General features: G+C 42.5%; 1 protein-coding gene and 1 long non-coding RNA gene across 2 annotated transcripts in view; both read right to left on the bottom strand.

Moving 5' to 3' along the window:
• Positions 1–54: 54 nt before the first annotated feature.
• LOC108626218 (protein phosphatase 1 regulatory subunit 21) lies at positions 55–2,256 on the bottom strand. Its single transcript, XM_018026785.2, has 5 exons — positions 1,835–2,256; positions 833–1,687; positions 615–761; positions 302–535; positions 55–236 (listed from the first exon to the last, which is right to left on the bottom strand). The coding sequence occupies exons 1-5, from the start codon at positions 1,907–1,909 to the stop codon at positions 210–212; spliced, it is 1,338 nt and encodes a 445-aa protein (XP_017882274.1). The 5' UTR covers positions 1,910–2,256; the 3' UTR covers positions 55–209.
• Positions 2,257–2,814: 558 nt separating this feature from the next.
• Positions 2,815–13,873, bottom strand: part of LOC113464478 (uncharacterized) — a 78,729-nt gene continuing 67,670 nt past the window's right edge. The window contains exon 4 of the long non-coding RNA XR_003389336.1: positions 2,815–3,548. This is a non-coding gene — a long non-coding RNA (uncharacterized LOC113464478). The remainder of the gene's footprint in view (positions 3,549–13,873) is intronic.

Here is a 13,873-nt window from a genome sequence, read left to right as displayed (position 1 = left end):
ACGAGTTGAATGTTAATAAAATTCTTATTTTTATTTTATAAATAAAATAACACGTTCAAAAAATGTCTTAGTATATTACTTTTAGTATGATGAAAAATAACTTTTGCTCATCAGGTCTGAGTTGCGTATGTACATAAAATGCTAATAATTCTGAATAGCGTATGTTGCTGGAATGTCAATACCTGATAATTTACAACCTGACATACACATCACTTCTGCTTTCCCTTTTTACTGTTCTGAAAGAGGACAACTAATGGTATACTGAATGTTCATTTAAAAATGATATTCGCAGAATAGCTACCTTGTTCGCGAGCTGAAATTTCAATTGTTGTATCTCTTCCGTTTGAGAAATCAGCTTCTCGTTCATGTTGGCAAGATGCTCGCTCATAGTACTAAGTTGTGCTTTATAATTTCCTTCTTGTATCTCTTTGTCTTTCAATAGAGTGTTGCAATTTGAAAGCGCTTCCGACAGAGCGGAATCACTTTTTTCTCTTTTCGCCTCACTTGCGTCCAAGTGAACTTGCAGAAATTCGCTCTAACAGAAAAAGAAAGCTTCAGTTGAACGAATGACAGAACGAGCGTTTTAAATAAATCGAGTAAGTATATTTAATTACATTAGCTGCAAGGGCTAAGTTTTGTACACGACAAACATGTTTCTCCGTTATTAACTTATCGATCTCTTGTAGAAAAAAATCTCTAATTTTTGCTTCTCTAGCTTCGATTTCTTCCGGTATGGCAAACGGTACCGTTAATTTCCCAATCTGTTTTACAATAATAAATCAAATTATCTTAAACACAACAGTGCGCTTGAATTACTTAGAATGAAAATTACCATATGATGAATTTCCGCAGGTTGCAGAAGTTCTTGTTCGATTTGCATATTATTTAAACGTTCTCTTTGTTCTACCTCGTCGTATTTTATCTTAAGTATATGATATTCAGCCTTCCAGTGATTCATTTCTTTTTCTAAGTTGCTTAATTTCGAGAGATCAAAATCGTTACTCTCTTCCTGCGCTTTGTGAGGTCGACCGTCTCCAAAGGATTTTGATGATCTGCGCGATGCGGATGGCGATGAAAATGGAGATGGTTCTATTTGTGGATGATTAGATTGTCCTACCCTACTATCAGACTCGTACCCATCTCGTTTACCCTCGTTACTAGACCAAGAGACAGTCTCCTCCTGCCTTTGTCTGTCACTCAACTTCTTTAATAAATCATTTGCTTCTCTTTGTAATTTGTCTATAGTGTTCTGATACTGACATTCTAATTCGATTTTCGACTTCTCACAATAATCTAATTTACATTCTAACTGCTGTATCCTCTCATTCAGAGTTTCAATCTCACTATCCTTGTCGCTGATCTGCGACAGCAGCTGAGCATTCTCGACGATCTTCTTTTGAAATTCCTCATCTAGTAATAAGATATGATTAGGCGATCCCAATACTTGGCTATTATTCTCTGACACTTTGTTCTTCCCCTTCTTAGATTTGTTCTGTGGTTTGTCCAGTTCTTCTTGTAACACAGTGATACGTTTGGTCAGCTGTTGATTTCTGAACGACAAACTGTCCAGCTCTTGTTCGGCTCTTCGAAGTTCGACTTCCTTCTCTTTCAACTGTTCTCGAATATCCGCATTGCGAGCCTGTTCATCGATCACAGCTCTTTTTAAAACATTCGCCTGTGCTCGGATCTGTAAAACGAAAGACTGTGTCAGTGACTTCGCAGTAGACAAAGATATGAAATTGTATCGAGCATGAATGGATCACGCGACAAGGATTACAGATGCGATAGTACAGAAGATATGTACATTACGTAAATGATATTGGACATTCCTTACTTTCGAATATTCTGCAGCGATCTTTTGATATTTCGTTTGCAGTTGCCCATTGGCACCCTCCATACCGTTGTCCATCCTCCTCGTCCTCGTCGTCGCAAATTTCGATAATGACTATTAAAACTTACTCATTTTCGTAATTTCTACCTCGGCACGGTATTTCCTGGCAGGGAATGCATGCATATTAACACCCTAAACACAAATGTCAATGCCAACTGGGTACATCCGAGCCTTTAATGAACTACGCGTAATCGTCGGAGCGAGCATATACGTTCGTGCAACAAATCCTGAACGTAATTTCGTAAATAAGAAACATATATGCACGTCAAACGCCCCCAACGAGATACACTTTTATATGAAATTCTATATTCTCCGCTTAATGACCGTCAATTGTCAAGATACCGTACCGAACAGAAGTTAGTTGTTAGTCGAATTTTAGATGAGGCTCGGTCGATCGTTTATCGACCGATAATAATCGTTTCGATGGATTTTAAAGCCAAAATCAAATGTTCGAATTTTGAGAATTGCTCCCACGTTTTACAGTCAAAGCAATAAGAAACGATGTCCATAATAATATTTAAGTGTTATTGATAGATGGTCTGTTAGTTCTCGTCGTTTTATACCTTATCGATTCACCGCGTGATTATTTTACAAACATCGTTTAATTCAGCTACTGAATTCTTATCTAAAAACCTACTGAATGAAAATGTTTAAAAACTCTTTCAATGCTGCTGGCGCGGTTCGAATCGGTGTTTCCAAAACGTAAAGAGTAAAAAAGAATATCAATAGATTGGCCGAGATATTCTTTATCGCGATTCAATTTCTTTGGGCCTGGCAGACAATTCATTTGGAAAAGCGATCTCTTCTCCTTTTTATTTTCTTTCCGTAATAACGGGCGCAATAAAACTATATGGCGCTAGCCGTTGAAATTTTTCTATTCATGGCTTTATGCCGGGGCGCGTTACGTCCTACTGTTCGGGAGTAGAATCCGGTGTTCGTGTGGAAACTAGTCGCAGCAAACCCGAACGAAACTGAATGAACACCGAACGAGCGCTGCTGCGCGAACAAATCGGCACTCGTTCGATGCCCATTCGGAGTGAATGCTCAAGTGAATGAACGCACTTCCAGGGCACTGGCAACGACGGAACACGAATGTAGCAAACACTGTGTGGACGCATACGATTTTATGTTTCGCGCGTGGCCGTTACCATCCCAATAAACTAGAGAACGTAATACACACTTCGCATTAACTTACTGTTAATGGTACTTTCATGGGCACGTGAAATTTACCGTCGCGGGGCTTGATTAAAGATCATGAGAGGCGAAGAAGAGGATGTATCTTCGTATAAGCTGTTCGCTGTTGAATAAAAACGGTCGGATATCATCGAGAGCCGATAAGCGGAGTTTGCTCGTCGAGGCTCGAGTCGTTGGGGTTATTGTTTTTGTCGGTTACCGGTTTCCCCCGGCGAAGCGGAGCGCCCCTTGACTATCTCCCACGGTAAAGGGTAGTCGCATGTACATCGCATCGCAGTCTTTCTTCCGCGGCGAAGAGGGATGCGTCGTATTTGTCGGTGGATACACCGTCGGTCTCCTCCGTCGCTCGCGCTTGCCTTCTGAATACGTTTCCCGTCTCCAACCCCGGCGAGAGGAGCGAGGCCAGAGTCTTGTCAAGCGAACAGTGGCTGGGAGCTGCTCCCTTTTACTCGCTTTTCTGTATCTATCCAGAGAAACGTATACGTATAACCCCGCATTAGTCACGCTCGTTGGAGCTTCTTTCTTAGTGAATCTCTCCATCGTAGACGCGACCGGCATTAACTAGGTCGGGTGGGGGGCGGCCGGAGGGCCACGGCTCCAGGTAAGAAGAGACGGAAAGGTTACGCCTCTTTCCGATCTCTTCCTCTTTTCCACCTTCGCAGACCCTCGGATTTACCTTGCCCACCCGCGTCCCGCGTTGGAAAATGAAAGCATCCAGATTTAACGAGCCGGCTCCGTGTCGCTTGTTTCAGCTCGGGAACGGAACGGAACTGAACGGAGTCGCGCGGTTATCGAGTGAAAGGTAAATCTTCTTTTGGATAACCGATCGACTCTCTTTACTATCGCCACGGGACGTCGCCGACGTTATATACCTCCGGTTAACCGGTTTATTGATTGTTCCAGGGAAAATACTCGATGAGAGAGTTCAGTCATAATGGTGACCGTCCAATGAAATTACGCTTAATTGTACTTCTGTTTAATTCAGTACGAACCGAGGCGATCTCGCGCGCAGGCGTAATGCGAACGCTTTTATTCAACTACGGGTGGGGAGGCGTTAATTGTAAAAAGAAAATATAGCAGTTTCTAATTTCTGCTCAAGATTAATCGCGCACCGCTCGGGATTAACGAGAGCCCCGAATCAAGGCAATACGGTATCGCTCGTATCTGTTATTGATTAAGTTGGCACTGAATTTTAAAGCAGTACGAACGCGCGATATATAATGTGACGCGAATCGCAATAAACGAGCGCACCAGATGGCTAGTTGCCGAGACTTTCGCGAAACAATCGCAAACATTTTGAAAGCCCATATAACCAGAACTCTCATGCAATGGGTGATCAAAGTTGAAGGTCGGGCACGTATTTGTTTAGTTCGCTAGCGTGCATACATATACACGTATGTACAGTCGCAGTTGGTAGATTGCATCGCGCATCCTGGATGGAGTATTTATCGTCGAGCGTTATAGCTTTTTTGTATCCGAATTTGTTTCCATACGTTATGGCCATTCGCTTAGCTTAAAGTCGAATTTAATATTAAATACTTCAGTTCCTAGTGTTTCAACTCGATCACTTGTTTCAGCTGTTTGGCTATTAAAATTTCAGCTATTGAACTTGACAATTGCATATCGCATTATCTCGATTAATTAATAAATAAAATTGTTTATTCCAAAAACTTTTGAAAGATTGTAGCTCCATTTGCCAGATATAAGAAAGGTTCTTTGCAATTTCCTTATAACTTCACTCGTTAAGGAATAATTAGCGGCGAACGAAATAATTAATCGATTACTTCTGAAGTATCACTTCTGAAGTATTCGAGATAGAAGAAAATTGTATACGATCTCTTTTGCAGGTAACAGCAATACCTACAACTATTATTCGAAGCATTTTTCGATGTTTCGAGAAACAAAGATTTTAATTTTTCCGAGATTTTATCAAGGGTTCTCGTTTTTTGTCAAATACTCGTTAACTATCGACGCTGGCGAAGAATGTTTCAGACAAAAGTTGTAGCTACAGTTATTATCTACAGATAATGTCCTATGCAATTTCCCCGTAGGTCTAACAGTGTACGAGTATTTAAGAGAAAACGAAATTTTTTGTTAAAAGTTTACTGTTTCGGCGGAGGAACGGGCGGACTTTGTCAGTGCCAATAAAATGCCGATTAATCGTACTTAACTCGTTAAATACCGGAGTTATAAGAAAAATGCATAGAATCTTTCTTGTAGAGGACGTCAATACCTACGACTTCTGTATAAAAAGTTTTTTGCCTACGTCCGTTAATACTGCGCAGCTCTTTTTTTTTTTTCTTTTCATAGACGATAACAGACAGTGGCCTATTAAATGGGAGTCTATTTTTTTAAGTAGCTGAAGTGTATCCTGCGCCGTTCATCGCAGCAGCTGGAGAACGCGGTGTAAGAGAAACGGTCTACGCCCTAATCGCTCGGCCGCATCTCTCGTACTTGCGCCAGTGTTCTAGAGCACTCGCTCGTTTCCCGCCCCCATTATTTTCGCAAGCACGAGGTTGTTTCTGACGTCCGGCAGCTTCTGCAACTAGACTAGCATTCCGCATATATTATACACGTATAGTCATTAGTCGATCTTCTGTCGTTTTATTCGCAAACATACCCACAAACACGGCCGGCTCTTGGCTTAATTGTTCTCAGACGCCGGTACGAGAAAAATAAGGAAAATTAGCATGCGTCAAATGGAACACGTTCCTTGAAATTAAATTCGTCCTTTGACATATTGATTAAGCGCAGTCTGAGAACGATAGTCTCGATCTACTTAAAACATGAGTCGACGTCGGAAGACCCAGACGGCAGTCGCGTAAAAATACCACCAGGAGAGACCTGATAAACGCGACATATAACTACGAGTTTTGATTCAAATATTTGGTAGACATGAAACCCATCCACGAGTTGTTGAAACGTTTCGTTGCTCTTTTTGGGATTGATTTGGCAAACATCCTCGAGCGCTATCTCAATCCTGCGAAAGTGGTTTGCAGATTCAGAATCGAGATTAGCTAATTCCGACTCGGGATCGAGATTAGCTAATTCTAATTGTAAGTCACTTTCTAGTGCCCGGGGGAGTCGGCTGGCCAGCCACCGCCTCCTCGGGTCAAACACGGAAGACTCTAGTCTCGTTTGCACTGATCTAGAAAGTCTTTGAAGTTCACTCGATATAGACGAAGTACAATGGGTCTCTTAACGTTCAAGAAATCTTCAGAAGCATCTTCTTACATGTCTTACAAACACCTGTATTTACACGTGGCAGTCTATGCTCCGATCGATTTTTCGATCTTTCGAAAAGCATCGCTCTTCTCGTGACACGTTCCATTAAAAATTTATCAATGATAGAAAACGAACGAAGCTGGAAATGAAATAAACGAGACACGTTAAATTTTGCTTCTAAATGGCATACAAGGAACGTATTCAAAGATTATGAATCGTCTTTTACGAATCCACATCGCATTGGCCGCGTGTACGTGAATTACAAATGATACGAGCATTGCCGGGAAATATATGATATATGAGCTTGCATCCTGGGGTACATGTAACCTGTCGCGGGTGTGTTGAACGGAATACGTACACGATTTTCCAGCACGCACACGTGCCCATCGCACGGTGCACGGTATGCATGTGTGGTATGTAGTACGTCGATATCATGCTGCAGTGCCGAAAATATGCAGCAGATATGTACGTACGTACGTACGTATATGTAGGTACTATGTTACATAGGCAGAGGTAGACACAATAAGCAGGAGTATGCGATCTGCCAGTTTGCACCGTACTTCGGTACATATACATACGTATGTATCTGTACATCTCTTTTACGATTGTTCATCGTTTTTTATTCGCCTTCTTATATATGTATGTATGTACGTATCTATACGCGTACCCGTATCATCGATTTCACGGTTTTTCTACGTTCTACCTAGTTACCGATGAAATACGATGGAACTACTCATTATCCCCTTTATCATTAGTCTCTACATAAACAAATTTTGATATTCTGTCTACATTAACAGGGATAAAAAAATATCCTCGAATTGTTCATTAGGAAGTATTAATTAGAGCGCTTTTCGTTAGAATAAAATATGGACCACTGCGTACATCAAACTTTACTCTTCTTCAACTAAGGGGAATAATGTAGATTTGAAAATGGTAAAGGACGCTGTGAACATTCATTAATTTTTCCACGATTTTATATGACACTAATTTTTTGTCGCTTGCCGCGTCGCAGTAAAACAGTTTAATTCCATCTTTAATCTCGACTTTTTTTGTTGTGTCTGCCATTTCTATCCTTGCTTTAGTACGGTATCATTTTTTATTGCTTATACTCATTCACTCTTCTACTATGCCGTTCTCTCGGTTCTTTTTGTCTTTTACCCTTTTGGTTACCTACCATTACTACCGGTAGCTACCATCTCAGCTGCCCCGTGAACGCACTGTTTGCTTCTCGTTACCGGGATATTTGTTTATGATTTGATACCGTGTTCCTAGGTCATAGCAAATAATATAGGTGGTTAGCGACATGGGACCAGCGCAACCTGACGTTTCAGACAGTAATCGCGCGTTTTAACCACAGATTTTAACACGTTTCTTTCAACCTCTGAACGTACGATATTCGTCAGCACGTCGTTAGCATCGCGATAAATATATTTTAAGAAATAGGATCCCTTCTAATTTATGAACATTATTTGTGTCGTTAATAAGTAGATATAAAAGATGCATCATGAAAAGTATCAATTATTTTCTGTTCACAGTAAGCTTAGAACAAGCCGATTTAAAATAATCCTCTCTACACAGGACATTCAAAAGAAACTTCAGTGCATGTATTCAGAAATAACGAGCAAAAAATGATTAATAGCAAAACGGTCATTAGTTAGAAAAAAAGTTAAGATGTATAATCTGATACTGGGAAATAATATTTTTCATCATCGTTTCCATTTTTCAAAGACTGTCTCGCTCCTTAATTTTCAAGGAACGTGTGAAAATCAAATATTGAACCTTTCAGACTATGTACGCAAAAACGAAACGAAAAAAAAAAGAAAGAAGGAACGAAATTGATTAGTGCGAGGTTCGAAAGAAATAAAGTCGAACAATGAGATTGGTGGTGAAATATTCAAGGAGACACGGCAACGAGCTATCATTGGCTTACGAATCCAGACCCTTGAAGCTGATATCTCGAGCGCACAAAAAGCCGTCGGACGCTTTAAATTTACATTTCGGTGGTCTGACCACTTCTTGCGTATTCCAAATCCCGAAAAGTTTCGTACCTTTGAAAAGAGAAATCTAGAGTATCACGAAATCTTCCATGTAATCCGAGGACACATTAATCAATTAATAATGAGACGGCGACGAAGTCTGATCGACTTGTGTTTGAAGCGTGAAAAAATTAGAAATCAAATGGAATAATTCGGAGTGCCACAGGACGGTGAATGCAATTCGATTATCGAATCACTTTGTACTGGAGAAATCGTAATCAGTCGAGTAATGACACGATCAATCGACGATCAAATGACGATGATGATGGAGAGTAATAGACCTGCAGACGTGAAATTTGAAAGATTTAGGAACTTTAATGTAATAATTCGCAGTATCACCGGATGGTTAATATAATTCGATTTTCGAGCTACTTCGTATCGGGGAAACGTTAATCAGTCAAATAATGAGACGGCGACGAAGAGTAATCGGCGAAATGAACAAACGCGGAAACCGTCGCCCGATTCATTCGATTTTCATCTTGGCGAGGGAAAAAGGGAACAGAAAAGGAAAACATCCGAGGAGAGATCGTTCGATTAAACTACCCAACCTCATTTCGCTCGAACGCACGAATGTCGTTAACGAATTTCGTTAACGACTCGTGCGATCCTGTCGTCTCGCGAGATTGCTTCCTAGCCCAGTTCAACCTACGATCGGAGCGATTTCCCAGCAAAATAGAGAACGTGCTCCCCCACCAGTCCAGACTGTGACGCCTTCCCCTAACTCTGCGCTCCGGTATTTGCATTCATTTAAAAATCCTTAAGTGTACTTAATCGAAGATCCCGCCGGACAGGTGGCATTTTTTCTTCTCCCATATTCTCGCGAACTAGATCTTAAAAATGTTTTTCAGCCAGTCACTCATTGACGCTTATTTAACATTAAATCACCTCTCATTTCTCATTGAAGACCCACAGTGGTATACGCAAGAGTTAATTTATTCAAACCCCATTCATTGGAATGAAATTTTATTCAATGCCCAATTCAGCAAACTTTCGCTGAATTCTTATTATCCAATCCACTACGAACCGTCCAATTATATTAACTCTTACAATCACGGACGAATTAGCGATCGAAGGAACCATGGAATTCCGTCAATGTCTAAAACTTCGGGGAAAAATTAAGGTGCTCAACGGTGGGAGTGTCGAGGATGCTTTAGGCGGGGACAGTGTTACGCGAACGGCGGCGGCGACTGTAAAACTTTGGTTCATCGCATAAATATTTGAGGAACAGGTGCATACACACTTTCGTGACCGACTGTACGTGCGCTGAATTATTAGCCTGTGACACGAGTGCAAGTCCACGTCTTTTGTCTTTGCGGGATTCCGGAGTCTCTGCCTAACGCGACTAACTCGTATATGAATTGCACGAATGAGCACAGGCATCGCGAGACAGAGACATACATTTTATCATTTCCCATCGCCTGTAATTCGTCTATCTCCTATTTACGCGACAAATTTAATCACGTACGTGGAATTCGAGCGACCCCACGACGGAGATAAAGGATATCGACGCGCTCTCTTTCAGACATTATTGTTCGCTGTCTTTATGTATATATTACCGGCGTATGAAAAAAGAACGCTTTGTATGCCGTGCAACAAACGGTTTCTTTCCGAGCATGAAACTATCTCGGAAGAACATCGCATCCGCCGCGGGATTTTCAATGAATTTCAATCATACCTTAGGTATGGGAAAGCGCATAGACGAATTTACATTTTTCTACTACGGTGTAAACAGAAATTTATGCCGTATTACGAAAGATGAATTTATTTTCACGAATAGGCGGCGAGTGCTTCCTGCATATATTCATTGGAAGACAGATATCAATCTCGCGTTTCAACAATACGTCATCGTCGTACTATTGTTTATTCATTCGTCCTAGATTGAATCGCTATCCTTAAATCCCTCCGCGGTGAATTAATAGCCACTTTCACGAATTAAACAATTACGGTTACGAGTCGGAACGTTCGGTTTACGTGTCACTATTTTTTGAACGCGGCCACTACCGCGCTGGGAGAAACGAAAATTGACACAGCCGGACGTGTCGCGTGATGTATGCGAGCCGCATTTAAACTCTCGTTAGAGCCATAATTTTATGCACATTTTAAAATATCAAGTTTGGCTCGGGAAATCCGAAAGTTAGCCCGGATTATGCAGTCTTGAAAGAAACTTCCACTTTAAAGCGGAATGAGTGCGCGCATATTTGACTGCAAATTTTAAAACAGTGTCACTCGGCGAGAATTTATGGAATAACTAAATACGAGACGAGAGATCTCGTTGAATCGACGCGTCGCATTATTCCTCGGCCCCGTGGTCCCATAGAGAGAGAGAGAGAGAGAGAGAGAGAGAGAGAGAGAGAGAGAGAGAGAGAGAGAGAGAGAGTCGACGGTTATCGTTACAATTTCGTTGGCCTGTGCGTGTCGCAGGATGTTCAATAATGTTCCTTCGGTGGGTGCGTAGACCGGTCGCGTTTAGTATTTATGACGTTACAGGCCCGATAGCATGTGTGCTTTAATAAGCTCAGGACAGACAGCTGGTCGCTGAGTCACTACTGAGACATTGCGTCGTGCATTATAAAGCGTACGGCCTACGGGCCCCATGGGTATACTCGAGCTGCCGATCATGCCGCCGTTGCCACCATGTTCTTCCACCGACCCTCTTCCACAGATCCATAGACATAATTAAATGCGGCTTGCTATCTACAAGCCAGGCGAAAACAACATTTTCCTCCTGGCAGAAGCCTATCACCCTACTTCCAGGTTCTTTATCACGCCGTGTACAACGAATTATTATTCCTTCAGATTAAACGTAAACTTCAAATATTTACGCGGAACGGCGTAAAAGTTGCCAGCCAACCGGAGAGATGGACGTCTGATACGGTATTAAAAATTTCGCGGATTAACACGGCGTGTATACGTGTACCACCCGGTTCGTCGTCGTCGTCGTCGTCGCGCGACGAGTTTGTTTTTTCCCCTCACGTGACCGTTCTCCGTTCTAACGAATAAAACCGGAGGCACATAGATTTTAGATATACGTATATAAAGTCGTGCCGTGTCTGTCGGCATAACGCGAGAACGAAAAACACTTGATGTACCGCTATGGAGGGACGACGACGACGTAGAAATGCGAACGGTTTTCCATTTGCTACATCTCCGAACATGCCATCGAGTGCTATAGTACGTCTACGATGCACCATAGTTCCCGTGATTCGAAACCCGGATACAACGAGACAGGAAACGAGGAGAACAAAGATGAAAAGGGGAGCAAGTACCCGACGGTCGATACTACAACCCTTGCAAATATATTCCGTAGCAGTTTGAGAACTGGGTCGCTAAGCACTTATGTCACCAAAAGATCTGCATGACCAATGGGAATGACAATAAAATGGAGAAGAACGAGGAAGCGGGTGGCCGGGTGGGAGTTAATTCGGTGGACGAAGAAGGTATGCGAAATATGATTACTGGCTCGAGAGTATCTCCGCGGTTAATCTACTAATAGCACAGAAGAGCTCCCTGTCTTCGTTTTTTTTTTACTATTTATTAATAGCTCGTCTGATTCCGTTCTCGTCTCGAAAAATTCGATTAATACCGTAACAAAGACGAGGCTGCCGCTTAATCTTAGGTCGTAAGGAAAAGGGGCGTAGCGGTACCTGTCGAGAAATTAGAGAGGAAATGGAATTCATAAAGCGAAGGAACGGTGGCATAATACTTAAACGTGAAACCGGAAGATTGCCGTGTTATAAGGAGAACGGAACCGGTCGAATAAGAACGGATGACAATGGGGAGGCGGCGGCGGTGGCGTTGAAAAGGTGAAAAGCTTCTCGAAGGGGGTTAGAATGTTTACGTTTACGTATATAAAGGGATAGCACGTAAGAATAAAAGGAGAAACGAAGAACCGGGCTCGAACTCAAGGGATTTCTAAGCTTTACTCTTTACCCGTTTGCAGCGCGGCATGGTCGGTTTGTTTGACCTCTTGGATCTAAGCCAAATAGGAATTGGCTATTGACCAAACCAATGGTACCTAAATTACCGGTGCACCACGCGACCCGTTGTACGTGGTGGTAGGTGCTTGGCCCTTGTTACGTGTCGTGTATTTGATTATCTACGTCGTGGTTTATTACGGGCTAATATCGCGACAGCCGCGCATCTGCCACTATCACTGCGATACGGATCGTCACGGTACATCGTCCCGCTTCGTCGCCGATTTAGAGAATCTAATAAATCGCGGCTTGTTGATCGTCAGCCACCTGTCATCCGTATTACGATCCCGCCGCGGTAATTATTGACCCCCCGTGAATCACACTTTAATACACCCGAGGTTCCTATCGTTGTCCAAAGAACAGAACTGGCAGACCTCGAAGATCTTCCGGAAATTGGATTATTATCGCTCTAACTAAAAACTGACGATTGCCGCGTGATGAAAACTCGTTGGACGACCGGAATGCCTGATAGATACGATAGCTTTCTAACTGTGGGACAAGTTGAGGCGACGAGCCTGAAAAAAGGAGGAAATGGGAAACGTCTTTAAGAAAAATAGAACAGCTGTAGAATGGCGACGACGTCGACGGATTCCCTTGAGCTAGGTGGAACAACGGCAGTTCACCTTCCGCTCTGCATCTCCTTTGTATATACGAAGGATTTCCACTAATGAAATAATTAAAATTACAAAGCTCCGTTTAACGACGACGAAGACGGTAAAAGCGACCGGTACAAAAGACGGCTACGAATCCTCGCCTCGCCCTGCTCAGCTAAGTTTCCATCAGCGTTAGCATCTTTTTCTAGCCGGTCGCCGACTCTTAGCTGAGCGACGAAAATCAACAGTAAATGCTGAAAGAGCGGTTTTAAAAATACTGTCGAATATGAGATTCCGCTGGAGATGTTGACTATGCCAACTAACGGGATGCTATTATTTATATCCGTACAAGATCTCGGTGAAACGATGTTGACGCGCTCGCACCCTTACGCGAGTATCCACTGACAAAAGAACTGTGAATATCAGATTATCTCCCCCATCGAAGCCCGACAATACCCGTCTGAAGCACTTTTTTTCAACCACCGAAAGTGACCGAGGCTAACGTGCAATAGGATCATATTTGGTCTTAAGCTCTCCTGGCGTCGTCACCAGAGATCAGCCGATTACCGCGGAAAATGCTCCACGCGGATTTCATAAAAATTGTGTGCATTCGCGTAATCGCGCGAGAATATTTGTTTTACGCACGAAAAATATTTGATCTCGTTAGGCGCGGGATATGGCCGGGAGAGTCGTGTTTCAAAGTTAGAACGGATTCTGAAGCTGGTTTATGGCTGAACAAAATTTTGAAACCTGATCCGATCGGAATCAGTGAGCATCATCCTCGAAGCCTGTTAAATATGAAAACGCGCATAATTTGTTGTTTAAGTACCGGGCAGAATCGCCGCCTCGCGTCTCGTATAGAGGATCCAGGTAGCGTAATTCGAGACAGTTACCTGGCACAAGCCAGCTTGCGGCCGGATGTAGTAGGATAGAGTCTCAAGGACCGGACGTATTGAAACC

This window comes from Ceratina calcarata, unplaced genomic scaffold (genome assembly GCF_001652005.2).
Source record: "Ceratina calcarata isolate Rehan_Ccalc_2016 unplaced genomic scaffold, ASM165200v1 scaffold39.2, whole genome shotgun sequence".
Classification (NCBI taxonomy): Eukaryota; Metazoa; Arthropoda; class Insecta; order Hymenoptera; family Apidae; genus Ceratina; species Ceratina calcarata.
Note: the sequence above shows the minus strand (reverse complement) of the source record. Positions and strands in the feature narration are given on the sequence as shown.

Bases quoted from the DNA above. Each gene is read 5' to 3' on its own strand.
- LOC108626218 (XM_018026785.2), bottom strand. From the start codon at position 1,909: ATGGACAACGGTATGGAGGGTGCCAATGGGCAACTGCAAACGAAATAT. The intron at 1,688-1,834 runs GTAAGGAATGTC...TTCGTTTTACAG, and splicing joins TCGCTGCAGAATATTCGAAA to ATCCGAGCACAGGCGAATGT. The intron at 237-301 runs GTAGCTATTCTG...GTCCTCTTTCAG, and splicing joins AATTTCAGCTCGCGAACAAG to AACAGTAAAAAGGGAAAGCA.